Source organism: Schistocerca nitens, chromosome 4, assembly GCF_023898315.1.
Source record: "Schistocerca nitens isolate TAMUIC-IGC-003100 chromosome 4, iqSchNite1.1, whole genome shotgun sequence".
Taxonomy (NCBI): domain Eukaryota; kingdom Metazoa; phylum Arthropoda; class Insecta; order Orthoptera; family Acrididae; genus Schistocerca; species Schistocerca nitens.
The window spans coordinates 291,722,899-291,738,088 of NC_064617.1; the positions used below are offsets into that span (position 1 = coordinate 291,722,899).

General features: G+C 41.2%; 1 protein-coding gene across 1 annotated transcript in view; it reads right to left on the minus strand.

Moving 5' to 3' along the window:
* Positions 1–15,190, minus strand: part of LOC126252258 (uncharacterized) — a 54,479-nt gene that overhangs the window by 7,545 nt on the left and 31,744 nt on the right. The window contains exon 5 of the mRNA XM_049953131.1: positions 521–1,120. Within this exon, the coding sequence (XP_049809088.1) occupies positions 521–1,120 (600 nt within the window). The remainder of the gene's footprint in view (positions 1–520; positions 1,121–15,190) is intronic.

The following is a 15,190-nucleotide window of genomic DNA, read 5'->3' on the forward strand; positions in this document are numbered from 1 at the left end:
GCATTATTTGTTTGACTCATTGAGAAAAAGAGGGCATTGCGTTCCAATATCCAGTTTTTTGCTGCAGAAGAAGGTGCTAAATTTAAGCAGCAAGTTACCTGATGGTGATCCTAGCTTTACAGCCAGCCAAGATCGGTTGCGAAGATGAAAAGCTAATGGTTTATCTAGAATGTCAGCTAAAAACAACCCCAGCTGAGCTGATATTAGTGAAACATCTATGCAATTGTGCTTTTCTCAAAAGCCACACAAGTTTGAGCAAAAGAAACTTACACACTACCTCAGCATATAAATGTTGGTAGGCTGCAGTAAAGACAGAGTTTAAACACAAAATAAATGTTTCATGTAAGTGCCAAAATAAAAGGTTTTTATATTGCAGTACATATTAGAGAATTTACATTTAATACAATATTTCCAGATTATCTGGATTTTCAGTATTCCAAAATACATCTAGTCTCACTTAGACTGGGTAAATGAGGTTTAGTGTATGTGCATTTTGCAAGATGACTTAACCACAACTTACCTGTGTCTCTGGCTGCACGAAGAGGTGTTCTAAAAAATTTAGGTCATCTTCAACATTCTCTGTTTTACCATTTCCTTCATCAATCACAGTTTCACACTTATTGTCCAAGAAACAACTGTTAATTTCAGAATTGTGAGTGATTTCACCATTTGTCACTGAGTTCTGTTCAAAATTATAGAAATTCCAAGGAGTCCAAGAATATTTATTTTCCTTTATTTGATTGGTGGTTACCATCTCCTCAGAAGAGATCATTGGAACTTTGATTTCACTTTGAGTTGCAACAGAGGATAAGAAATTTTCAGATGTTTGGAGAAAGTTGGTTTCTGTCTCTTCATGATACTGCCACATGTCATCACCAATAGTAATTCCTGTAATACCATACACAGTGGCATCTGGACCAGACAACCTGCTGATAGTGCCTCGAATATAGCAGATCAAGTTACAGCAGCAGCCACCAGGTGGCACAGTGAAATTTAGGGACTGATTTGTCAGGGTATGAAGATCTGCAAGCTTATCAAGTAATTTTGACAGTATCCTTCCACCCATTTTGCTTCCATGCTTCCAGTCTAAATAATGCCACAACAATGTTGTGTAATATTCCTGTAAAATAAACAAAATTAATATAGATATATTCAGAAACAACATAAGTTAAGAAATGTACCAAAATCTGTAAGATAAATCAGTGTTAAGCAACAAGTAATGTAAATAAATAATAATATGTTTTAAAGTAAGTGTTAGAAAATGAAGGTGCTACATGCAGTTCTCCTACCCTTCCTAAGAACATCAAGGCCGGATTTATTTGAATGAAAGTGAAGCCTTACGTACCAAAGCCAGTGTCATATTATAAATAACAGGAATATGAACACATTTCAAGAGGGTGTGACACCAAGCCAAGATATGTAAAATGTGGAAAGGATGCCTATGAGGTGGCCATTCTCCACCCCAGACTTCTACATAAACTGTCTGTATCCAATGATTTTAGAAAAAATAATATAGGAAATTAAAGTGACCAAGAGAATTTCATCAGAACAGGAATGAAAGAAAATGTAATTTTTTTATTTTCTCATCTTCATTTGCCACAACGTTAAACAGAGTGGACATAAAGTCAGTGTTGCCCAACAAACACAGGAAACAGTGATGCTCACATTAAAAAGACTGTATCTACTTCCAAATGAATACCAGTGGAAACCAGTAATAAAATAAAGAGGTAAGCCTCAGTAAGAAAATCTAGATGTACAGTAGTTTGGCTCTTCACAAAAAGCCTGCTTCTTCACAGCATAAAGTAAAAACAGATCACAGCCAATGTATGCAGGCACTGCACAATTCAACAAGAAAATGTCAATAGTAACTGATAAAGGTATCACTTCAGAGGAAATATATATAGATAAAGGAAGAATATACAGGCAAAATGGCAAGGTTTTCTACTCATCCAGCCCCTTTGTATAGTTTTACATTGAAAAAGATAGATAGGTCAAAGGAAAAGCTATTTAAATAAATGATATAGTGGTAGAATGTGAATGATTTAAGAATTAATGTAAAGGAAGTAAATCTCCTGACACAAGACAGGTTATTGTATCCAAGTATACAAGAGACACTTTTTAGGCCTTCTGACAACGCTTCATTTAGAGACTCCACATTGGCTGAGGTAGCACAGTGGTAGGACAGTGGATATAATTAGAAGGACAGTGACTCAACTCCCCAGCTGGTAACCCAGATTTTAGTTTTCCATGTTTTCCCTAAATAGGTTAAGGCAAATCCCACAATGGGCTCTTTAAAAGGATGAAGGATTTGATCATTTTTATGGCTTGTGAGAGTATTACCGAAATCAACAATTTGGCAAGTTATAGATGCAAAATGCTAACTTGAATTATCTACAGAAGGATGAAACAATTGTTAGATGCCAACTTGGGAGGGTGGGAGGGGGTAGGGGTGGGGGAGGGAGAGTGATCAATTCAATTTATGGAGAATTGCAGGGACACATGCAATAACTACAAACTTGCAACTTACTGTAAAAAGTAGATTCAAGAAAGACAAATCCTCAATCATAGCATCTGTACATTTCGGGGGGGGGGGGGGGGGGACTTTTGGTAATGTTAACAGAGAGCTGCACTCTTTGAAATTCTAAAGTTAACAAGGCTAAAATACTGGGAGCAAAAGGCTGTTTTCAACTTGTATGGAAACAAGACTGCTGTTATAAGAGTCAAAGGAGTCAAGAAGGGACAGAAACTGGGTTTCATCCAATTCCCCTATTATTCCATATGTACACAGACCAAGCAGTGAAGGAAAACAAGGAGAAATGGAGAAAAGGAATTTAAGTTCATGGGGAAATAAGTAAAATTTTAAGGTTTGCTGATAATGCTGTAATTCCATCTGGGATAGCAAAGGACAAAGAAGGTAAGTTGAACAGAGTGGGTAGTATTTTGAAATGAGGTGATAAGATGAATAACAAAAATAAAACAAGAATAATGTAGTTAAATGAAACTGGATGATGTTGAGGGAAAATCTTTTCTGAAAGTATTTGGTGGAGTGTGTCCTCATCTGGAAATAAAATACAGACAATGACCAGTATAGGCATGAAGAAATCAATGATTTAAAATTTTGGTGTTACATAAGAATTCTGGAGATTACATAGGTAGTTCAAGTAAATAATGATGGTACACTGATCTGAATTGGAGAGAAAAGAGCTGTACGGGACAACTTATCTGAAACAAATGATAGGTTGATAGTGCATATCCTGAGGCATCAAGGAATAGCTAATTTTGTAATAGGGGAAGTTTCAGGGGGTGAAAATCATAGAAGGAGACCAAAGTTTAATTACAGTAAACAGGCTCAAGAGGATATAAGTTGCAGTAGATGTGCAGAGGTGAAAACACCTGCATACAACAAAGTAATGTGGAGTGCTGCATCAGGCTGGTGACCACAAGATCAAGAACACATGAACAGGCACTCTATATTTTACAGAGCTTTTTTAGTTGTGGCTGGACTCATGGCTGCAGCGTGTAAGGCTCCACAATACCATCCTGAGTAAAACTTTGGACTTCATTCATCATGAGGGTATTACTCTGTCAAAAGGAACCTTACAAACTAATTACTTATCAAGTCTTTATTTCGAGGCTGCAGAATGACACTAAACTACCCAGCAAACTTCCTTGTGTTGCACCATGCATAATAGGTCTGGTGAGTCTCACAGTCTCTGGTCTTAAATATCATAGATCAACCACCAGATGAAAAAGCATATCTAAATCACTGAAGAGCAACTATTACAATTACAATCTGAAGAGCGAAGCAACCCAGTCATGGTCTGGCTGACCTGCATGTTCTATCACTGGGTTCCTCCCTAAATGATAGTGAGAACCAGGCTGTCTAATATTTGACGAAGTACTGGCGTAAGAAATGTTGTATACCAATTTTTTAAGTGTTTGCTGACTAAAGAAAGTAGAAAAATCAGAGAAATCTAAGCAAGGTATGTTTGGTAAGGTCTATATTGGAACTACCAAGAGAAACATAAACACACAGCTGAAGGAACTAATGAAAGTAGAAAAATCAGCTGTAGCAGAACATATTCTTCAATCGGGAAATGATGAAGTGAAGAATACTGTTGGTGAAAATTTCTTTCTTCACCACGTTTGAACCAGCTACCTCAGAGTCAAGCACCACTACACAGGCATGCATTGAGAACTGATTACATATGGCGAAAAACTGGGTTAACGTTCACAATTGATTTGTTCTGAGAATTATGTTTCACATTTTCAAGTATTAATAAACTGTATATGGTATTTATAAACGATGACAGACGAATGAATACATGAAAAGTATTTTGCCAAACATGAGGATAGTAAAGTTTGTTCTTGAGCAGTTCAAACTTTTCTCAGCCTCTAGGCCACGTCGCCCACAGACAAGTTTTCTGGTCTTTGTAATGGAATACTGCAGTAGATAAGAAAAGAATTGAAGTAATCTCTATGCAAATTCAGAACACATCGCCCTTGATATGTGGTCTTTTCTTATCAGAGCTTGATACCAGTTGGAGCAGGTCTAGAGACCACATCATATCATTTGCGACAACTGTAGCAACGTAATTCAAGTAAGAAGAAAGTGGTATGCCATATAACACGATTACATACTGTTTTAGCGTATGTGTTGAGGTTATTTTCGAAGAAGCTATCATGATTATTAATAATTACAATGTCCAAAGAGGCCATGGTTTCAGAAACTGGTGTTTTATTACTTAGACTTGCAAAAGTTTGAGTCACGTAAGAGAGAAGGCTTAAAATATGAACTACTTCGGAAAGTTGTTAAAATATAGGGGGCAATCAAAAAAATTTTGTTCGAAGGCTGTATAGTCAAGAATTGATATGCTAATCTGGCAAATTCGCTGTGAACATTGAGACGAGTATCCCATGACGCACTAGGCTGAAGTCAATCTAACATAATAGTCGCGATACTTCGCCTCGAATTTGTTGCCTACCGCGCCAGCAGCGCCCCAAGCGGCCGGCAACTTAAACTGTGAGTTCGGCGCGATCGTGAAAGCGAATAGTGGTTGTTTATTTTGATTTCTACAATGGTTTTTACAAGCGGGAGCGTTTGTAGCGCAATAAATTGCAGCAACTACAGGAAGAAGACACCGCAGCTGTCTTTTTTAAGTTTCCTAAGGATCCTGAGAGATATATACCATGATGTTACTAAACTGTATCGTCAGGATTCACTTGCAAACTACATGTGTATTAATGATTAATGTTTCGTTTTAGGAGCAGAAAATGGCTAGTTAATAGCAGACGAGAAGACCTTATGAAAAAAGACCCAGTTTACCTGTATAATAATATTAGGTTTTGTTCGCTACATTTCGAACAAAACCAGTTCATGAATGCAGACAATAATGAACTCATGTGGAATGCAGTACCCACACTGTTTGACATCCCAAATGAGCCACCTCAACTGATGATGAACAGGAAACTGCCACAAAGATTCGACAATCCATGTAAAGCTGTAAAACAGTCCTATGACACAGAAGCAGCCAGTTCAGCTCTCCGTGTATCAGTGCCAGATTCGTGTGAATAGTCAACACAGACCTGCTTTGACGATGAAGTGGTTAGATTAAGTGCAGTTATTGGTGTCTTACAAAAGCGTAATGTTTGGTATGTATTTCATTCACTTCTGTTGTTAGTCACTTAATTTTCCTTGCTTCCTTCGTGTGATGACATTATTTTGTTAGCACCTTGTTCATTGACAGATTGTTTGAAAATTATTCAAATATTTGGTTTTGCGTAAAATGTAAACAGCTCATTATAATGTTTTCAACATATTTCACCCACTATTTGGCAGTTGCTTGTCCCACTTAGAGTAATATAAAGATGAGGGTCGTACTAGTGGAACACGCGACAATGACAAACACAGTAGGCCTACCGAACGATATATGAGCTGTCGATCGCTTTTCCATGTAGCAGTACATGTCTGTGCTTCTTACGTGTGAATCTGTGTGTTTATATTCTTTTGATATCAACGAGGGAAGCTGCAATTCTATCCAACGTCACAAGTGTTTCTTCACGAATGTGTTGTAGCTTGCCACTCGATTCATGGTTTTTGTCATACTTGCGCTTATTTTAGAATCATTTTTAGAAACATGTATGCCTTCTGATACTACACAAACCCTTGGAGGCACGAAAATAACTCAAATATTTCGTAAATTACGTAGGAAATGGATACAAAACAAACATTATGCTTACGACACGTCTGATGTTCACCTTACTCGCCGCTGGGAGCGTTAGTGTCACTCCATCTGTCAAACGGTAACAACTTTTACAGCAGTGAGTGTCGTGAGTGTTAAGTTAGACTGTGGCTGAACTTATCCACTGTGTCCTGCTGCGCGAAGAAGTCCGTAACTGCAAGCTGCACATCCTCATCCGACTGGAGTTGTCGACTCTGCAAAGTCTTTTCTAATTGAGTGAAGGCATGATAATTGCATGGGGAGACATCAGGACTATAGGGCGGCTGCATGAGTGCCTCCCACTAGAGTTAGCGTATCTTCTATGTTATGACTTTTGCGATATGGGGACGTGCGTTATCATGAAGCAGCGGGACCCATTCACACACCGTTCCACATCGGTGATTTTCGACAGACGTGCTGCGCCAACACATTCTTCACTCTCCGATAGACATCCACAGGATGTTTTTCGTTCAGCGGCCAAGGAATGAATAACAAACAGCGCGTTGGTCCAGTTTGGACGTATTGGGTGATAACGTCGCCATAGTTCACGTTTGCGGATTTACCACAAGCAAGGCAGAAAGACATGAACACCACATTAATCCATTGCATACACGTTGGAACTTATATACCGCATGAGAATCCCACCAAGTTACATATACGCTGCAACAACGGCCTCAAACGGAAACCTTTTCACCGCCCCTTATATTTTCAACAAACAATAGTATTGGTGAGCTCTTGTTTTTATAATTTATATCAGACCCGCTTCTAGTGGGGGGCGAACTGGGGTATCTGCCCCAGGCGGAAATTTGGGGGGTCGCCAAATTCACGTTCTTGAAGAAAAAGAACGTTGTTCTATTGGTTATTCACATGATTTTGAAACGTTTTTGAACATTTTTGAACACATTACAAGTTAATTTCTGAACGAATCATAAGTTAATTTTTGAACGCCTGCATAGTGTACGTGATGTCTCTTCCAGGGGCATACCCGTCACACCCAGAAATAAAAAACTTTCTCGCTAACAAAAGGGGAGGGGGCCATACGAGCTGAATCGAATAAACCCGAATGGATGAATGCCAATCGCTGTTTGTTTATATGATTACTGGGTCTGTGAATGATAAGCTTTATTATAATGATGAGCGAAATCCATAGATTCAGACTACCAGACTGGAAATAAATGACTAACAGGAGTAACAGATAAGGAAGATTACATATTATTTTCTTAGTGTATCCAAGAAAATGAAATGTTGACAAAAAATGTTTGCCTGTTAGCTACACTACTAAAGGCCAGTTGTACAGTCCCCAGCTAGCAGTCGCTTAAGTTCTGTTCTCGGAATAGCGCGGAAAACGAGTTGTACGAACATGTAATAACGTCTAATCGGAGAATAAACGCGGAATAACTAAATTGGTGAGTCTGGCAGGGTTAGTGAAGTTAACCGGAGAATAAATTTTGACAAAGGCAGGAACAATTAACATAATTAGTGATGACAGGATTTTTTGTTAGAACGAGGACGGAAAGAAACGGAGACGTCACACAAATTATATGGAAGAATATGAAGATTCCAAATTTATATAAAAATTTCGTACTATTACTACTTTTCGATCTCATGCTTAACAGATTGAGGCATATGAATGAAATGTGAAACTATTTCCTAACATAAAATTTTTCGCTTGTAGTAGGCCTAATGGGCATTTGATATTGGTACTTTATGAGTTATGTTCCGTCGTGTTATCTATGTGAATGAGGTAGATAAAAATGACCATTTGTATCAATACAGTCTCCTCGCTTATTTGGCATGTGTTAAAATTGCTGCAATATTGGAAAGACCTACTTCGTTTTATCTAACAGACAGTAACAAAATAGACGAATCATATCGAAAAAGCACATCATTCGTGGGTACTATTCGTATTAATAGGTTTTTCAATATTTGACAACGACATTTTGATTTTCATGCAGCAAAACGTTTGACCAACTTTTATGAGGTAATAGATTCTTTCGCAGAAAGAAAAGCACGCCGTGTAAAGCCGTAACAAGATTATAGAGAAAAAAATGCTGGTACCTAAGGATTGAAAAAATGTCCACTGTCTTGCTTGTCTCTGTCTTGCTGTTTTTACGTTTCCTATGTTTCATTCTATGCCACACAAAAGAAAAAATTATTGGCTAATAGGCCATAGACAGTGCAAATTTTCTGAAGAGTTCATATTCTTCCGGTCACAAATAATCCCATACAGTATTAATTGTGAGCTTTTTAGGGTGAATAGGATGTCAAACCGGCCAACTTGGAGCAGGTGATGCACCACAGGTCATTTTAATATCCACTGTCCTGAATATAGGTATGATGTCTTCCGTTACAAAACATGCACGTTTGAATTCCACAGAGCGAAATATAGTAATGTGCAATAGAAGAATGCTGTGTGAAGAGGCATGGCACTTCACTTTGGCATACTTAAGACCAAATAACATGTCTTATATTTCCTCGAACATATTTGTTTTATGTATCAAACTCTTCAGAAAGATGTGCGCTGCAAAATGAACATATTTCTGAAAAATCTTTTTCTTTTTTAATTTTGGATGTGTTGTCTCAAACGCTCGAGGGGTAGCGGGGGGAGAGAGGGGGGGGGGAGGGGTGCCGTGGCGCCACTATCAAGTTTTTGCCCCGGTTCGGCAATATCGTAGATCTGGTTCAAATGGTTCAAATGGCTCTGAGCACTATGGGACTCAACTGCTGAGGTCATTAGTCCCCTAGAACTTAGAACTAGTTAAACCTAACTAACCTAAGGACATCACAAACATCCATGCCCGAGGCAGGATTCGAACCTGCGACCGTAGCGGTCTTGCGGTTCCAGACTGCAGCGCCTTTAACCGCACGGCCACTTCGGCCGGCTATCGTAGATCTGGGGCTGATCTATATACAGATGTTTCCATGATAACAGTAAAAATTTCAGGGGTAATGGAGAATGGCAAATGTATCAATCAGTTTGATATTTGCAATGGGGAAACTGGTCCTGTAAAAGACTGACTGAAGTAATAAGCGAAAAGAAGGCATTGTCAAATTTATCGTTCGCTTGCTGCCGGGAACAAAGATCCATAAAGTCACATTATATAATAATTTTATTAATCTTGCACACTATACTACTTCAAAAATAACTGTTCAGTGTGACGTCCTCCACTTTCAGTGCAAGAGTGACATGGTAGCACTAACTACTGTCAAACATGTATCAGTAATAATAGTGTTCTTGGTCTAAACTGCCGCAGACATCGAGATCTCTCACCATGGGGTCGCCTTGAGTTTCGACAGGTCTTCTATACACAAGACCTTTGCTGTGGCCCCACAAGTAGTAATTAAGTGGATTCAGATCAGGAGAACGAGCTGGTCAAGGAACAGGCCTTCATCTTCCTGCCAACCTTTCCTGGATTATCTAAAGCAGTTATTCACAAACCAAAGAAGAGGGAAGGAAGAAGGACGAAGGTTTACCACTCTATCGACGACGAGGTTATTAGAGATGCGGCACAAGTTCAAATTGGGAAATGACAGCAAAATAGTGTTCTTTTCAAAGGAACCGACCTTTCAGTTAAGTGACTAAGGGAAACAACGAGAAACCGAAATCTTGGTGGTTGGACGGTGACTGAACCCCTATTTTCCCGATCTGAAAATCCATCCACCTCGCTTGGTATGTTTGTAAAGGAGATGTAGAATGCGATGTATACTGGAGCGGCATCATGTTGGAAGCGCATGCGTGCACGAAGAGCAAGTGGGAATTCTGCCAAAAATGTGGAAAATCTGCCAACAGATTGTACACTAGTGCAAATAAGTGGGGAGGAAGCAGGTATCAATTAATCTGTCGCTGACTATACCTACCGTCAAGCTCACAACAAGTCTGCGTTCATTGGTTCTTCAAGCTGTAGTGTGGGGTTAGTCAATAATCAATATTGCGACTATTGAGCGTTCCGTCACTGGTATAATATGCTTCATCCAAAGAAATTACGTACGCAAGAAAGATGGGATCGACCGTAAACCACTGTAGTCCACACTGACACAACATGATCCGGATTCGAAGCAGGATTTAAACCACGCAAGTTCTGAGAATTATAAGGGTGTAGCGGCTGTTCAAGTAAACATAGTGGGAGTCAGATATCTTCTGCGTGGGTTGAAATGTTGCAGATCTTTTGCATCACCTCCGTGACAGCGCACCCGTCACGCCACCTGTAGCGCATTAATGAAGCTTTCTATCGCATGCCTACACTTGACGGAGTTTGCCTACCCTACATTGTTAGCGAATACATACATAATGAACCAGTTTACTGCACAATACAAACAAATGTTCTAAATTTCTCGCTTTCCACAACACGTTTGATATCCTAACATTTCCGAAATCGGGTTACTTATCTCAAATTAATATACGCTGACGGAAGACACATCGCAACACCAATCGAAAATTGTTTGACGTTTTTCTACAATCATGTTCATAAATTAAGGATAATTGCAGAATGTGGTTCCACACAACGTGGCACTACACAAAACTGGCGCTAATGGCATAGGCACATAGGGAACACATACGACACAGATCTGTAAGTCCACGGTATTGGTGATAAGTTGAGAAAACCGTCCCGAAACACATTTGCTACAAAACGCCACTGTTTCCTGCGCATGTACCCCGACATCAATATGGGATATGATCAGCATGCACACGTTCACAGGCCGCACAACGGGTTGGCGTACTCCGGATCAGGTGGTCGAGCAGCTGCTGGGGTATAGCCTCCTATTCTTGATCCAGTGCCTGTCGGAGCTCCTGATGTGTCGTAGGGGTTTGAAGACGTGCAGCGATAAGTCGACCGAGAGCATTCCAGACGTGCTCGATGGGGTTTTGATCTGGAGAACAGGCAGGCCACTCCATTCGCCTGATATCTTATGTTTCAAGGTACTCCTCCACGAAGGCAGCTCGGTGGGGCCGTGTGTTATCATCCATCAGGAGGAAGGTGGGACCTACTGCACCCCTGAAAAGGCGGACATACTGGTGAAAAATGACGTCCCGATGCACCTGACCTGTTACAGTTCCTCTGTCAAAGACATGCAGGGGTGTACGTGCACCAATCATAATCCCACCCCACACCATCAAACCACAACCTCCATACAGTTTCCTCTCAAGGTCATTAAGGGGTTGGTATCTGGTTCCTGGTTCCCGGAAAGAATCACTGTTCAGACTATACCTGGACTCGTCCGTGAACATAACCTGGGACCACTGTTCCAATGACCATGTAATGTGTTCTTGACACCAGGCTTTACATACTCTCCTGTGACCAGGGGTCGGTGGAATGCACCTTGCAGGTCTCCGAGCGAATAAACCATGTCTGTTCAGTCGTCTGTAAACTGTGTGTCTGGGGACAACTGTTCCAGTGGCTGTGGTGAGGTCCCGAGCGAGGCTACGTGCAGTATTCCGTGTCCGTCTGCGGGCACTGATGGTGAGATATCGGTCTTCTTGTGGTATTGTACACTGTGGACGTCCCGTACTGTACCGCCTGGACACGTTTCCTGTCTGCTGGAATCGTTGCCATAATCTTGAGATCACACTTTGTGGCACACGGAGGGCCCGTGCTGCGACCTGCTGTGTTTGACCAGCCTCCAGTCGTCTTAGTATTCTACCCCTCATAACGCCATCAATATGTGTTCTTTGAGCAATTTTCAACACACAGTCACCATTAGGACGTCTGAAAACGCCTGAACACTTACTCGCTTCACCGTACTCTCACATGCACCAACACACCTCTGCGTATGCGGACTGCTTCCATGGCCGCCGTGCGACGACTGCAGGTCAAATGCATCGCATGGTCATACCTGGAGGTGATTTAAACCAGCAAACTGCCCACCAGAGCGTTTTTTCACCATGTATCAGCATTATCCTTAATTTATGAGCATGAGTGTACATCTGAAAGACCATGTCTATTCAAATTTCGCACCAGCCACGTAAGAGTGGCTCTAGTAGCGCCATTATGAGGATGTAAATCAGGTTTGCTTCAAATACGCTGAGCTGCAACGGTTGTGAGTGCTAGTTACCTTTGAGTCTGAAGATGTGTGTTGGTGTTAATCAAGAATGCCTTTAAAGCGACAAAGTCGCCACTATTAACACCTTCCGAATTTGTACGAAGTTGTGTAATAAGGCTGCAAGAAGCTGGATGTTCCTTCTGTGATACTGCAAAAAGACTTGGCAGTAACGTAACCACTGCACACGATTGCTGGCAGCAGCGGTCACGGGAATGACGGTCGCAAGGAGACCAGTCAGCTGGCATTTTGCTTGCAAGAAACGAGGTAGAAGATTTTATTTTTTATAAGATGTGAATCTCTAATATTTAAATTTGGTGTTTTATTATTGTCATGCGCTTTTATTTGCTCATTTGTACAAATTTTTGTATATCTCATACGTAAATACATATTGGCCATTACTGTGTACTTGATTTTCATTGTGACAACCCACTCTCACCAATTAGGGCATAAATAAAAGTGAATAAAAAATACACGTGAATGAAGAAAATTAAGAATCTATACATCGAAAACTCATATTTGCTCATTAGAGACCCGGCTTCCCACTGGAAATTTCATTTAATTGAATGACTGACTTAAAAAAAAATGGAATTGCCTTGGCTTACAAGTGTATGAACGCTTAACAGTGTCTGGAACTGAAAAACTAGGCTTTTGTAAAGTGAAATTTCATGCTTTACAATTTTGATAACACGACGTTTTTCATTTGGAGTAGCCGTTTCTGAGTTACAGGCGTTGGAGCCGTCTTTGTAGCCAAATTGATAAAAGTGATCGAACTTTGACAGACTGTGGCCAAACGGCTGTACCAATTTTGGCATCTGAATAGGTCATTCGACGCAAAATTTAATGCTCTTTCATTCTGATAATCGTAACATCTTCAGTGGGATGCATAGCTTCCGAGTAATAGGCGAAAGCCTGAAAGAAGTTCTAAAATTTTTTTATTTTATTTTATTGCCACAAAAATTTGTCCCGAGGGGTTTGGAGGTCGAAAACGTGGATTCAACATACTCTCAACTCTGCATACAGACACTGTTAAGCGTTCATACACTTGTAAGCCAAAGCAATTCCATTTTTTTTAAGTCAATCATTCAATGAAATGAAATTTCCAGTGGGAAGCCGGGTCTCTAATGAGCAAATATGAGTTTTCGATGTATATATTCTTAATTTTCTTCATTCACGCGTATTTTTATTCATTTTCATCTATGCCTTAATTGGTGAGAGTGGCTTGCTACAATGAAAATCAAGTCCACAGTAATGGCCAATATGTATTTACGTATGAGATATTGAAAAATTTGTACAAATGAACAAATAAAAGCGCATGACAATAATAAAACACACAATTTAAATATTACAGATTCACATTTTATCAAATTTCCATTCCATCTAGGTCCTTTGGGAAACTGCGGCAGGTCCCGGTCCAGAATCCGAATTTCAGAATGCATTGCGGCACCTTCACCAACATCCCCGTCCTGAAATATATCTGCGATCTCTTCCTCATTCTCGTCGAGCTCAATTTCTGCGAAATTCTTGCGGGATAAGCTACAACAGTGTTCGCACATCGAGGAGCAGTTCAGTCCAGATTTGCGACGTCCACAGACTGCTGTGCATCCTGCTTTGCATGCGCAGGAAAGCATCTTCAGTATCGTCTGTGGTGCCACACCTTTCGTTATCGTCACGGGAAACAGTCTTTGTAAGTTTTTCTTCCGGCCCCACTGTCATGGATCAGTTTTCTTCCCAGCCAAGACTGCAATGAGCGCTACACTGCTGCGTCCGATCTTGGCAAACCTTTCAGCTTTGAGAGACTTTCTCGGGGCAGACTTTACAAAAAGCTCATACCTGAGCTCGTCCAAAGTCGCGCAATTGGAATACCCATACAATGTTACATTATCTGTTCTCCTTCCTGTCTTATTACTTCTTGAGAGACTGAGGGTTTAACAAGTTCAGCAGCTTGCACTTTGAGTGCGGCTGTTGCTCCATAAGGTTTGTATGTTGTATGTTAACCTGGGGCCTAGAAACGACGGAGAGGCTCCGTCCCCGCCGCAGCCGCAGTGTTCCACAACCCAACGACGACTACCGCAGTCCACTTCACCCCTCCGCCGCCCGACACCGAACCCAGGGTTATTGTGCGCTTCGGCCCCCGGTGCCGCTCCCAGGGAACGTCTCACACCAGACGAGTGTAACCCCAATGTTTGGGTGGTAGAGTAATGGTACGTGTACGTGGAGAACATGTTTGCGCAGCAATCACCGACGTAGTGTAGCTGAGGCGGAATAAGGGGAACCAGCCCGCATTCGCTGAGGCAGATGTAAAACCGCCTATAAACCATCCACAGACTGGCCAGCTCACCGGACCTCGACACAAGTCCGCTGGGCGGATTCGTGCCGGGGACCAGGCGTTCCTTCCCGCTCCGGAAAGCCGTGTGTTAGACCGATCGGCTAACCGAGCGGGCTTCCATAGGATTTAGTAATTTCCCTATTCCTCGGCCAAAAAACGAAAAAGAAGAGAATGTGGTATCACATCCTGTGAAGGCATCGTTGAAGAAAGAAAATGCAAGATCGAAACTGGAAGAATTACTGGAGTACCACATTCCTGCTGATTCCCCTCTTCCCGGTTTATGGAAGTTGCTGTAGTTGTTTCCACGACCAATTAGGAGAAGAAGCATATCAATGTCCTCGTTCACGACTGCCACACCGTCAGACTCAGCAACTTGGGAAATGACTGTTTCCACAATTAATGAATCCGCATCTTCTTCCGCCTGTAGTAACTGAATACCTTTGCCGGCCGGTGTGGCCGAGCGGTTCTAGGCGCTTCAGTCTGGAACCGCGCGACTGCTACGGTCGCAGGTTCGAATTCTGCCTCGGGCATGGATGTGTGTGATGTCCTTAGGTTAGTTGGGTTTAAGTAGTTCTAAGTTCTAGGGGACTGATGACGTCAGATG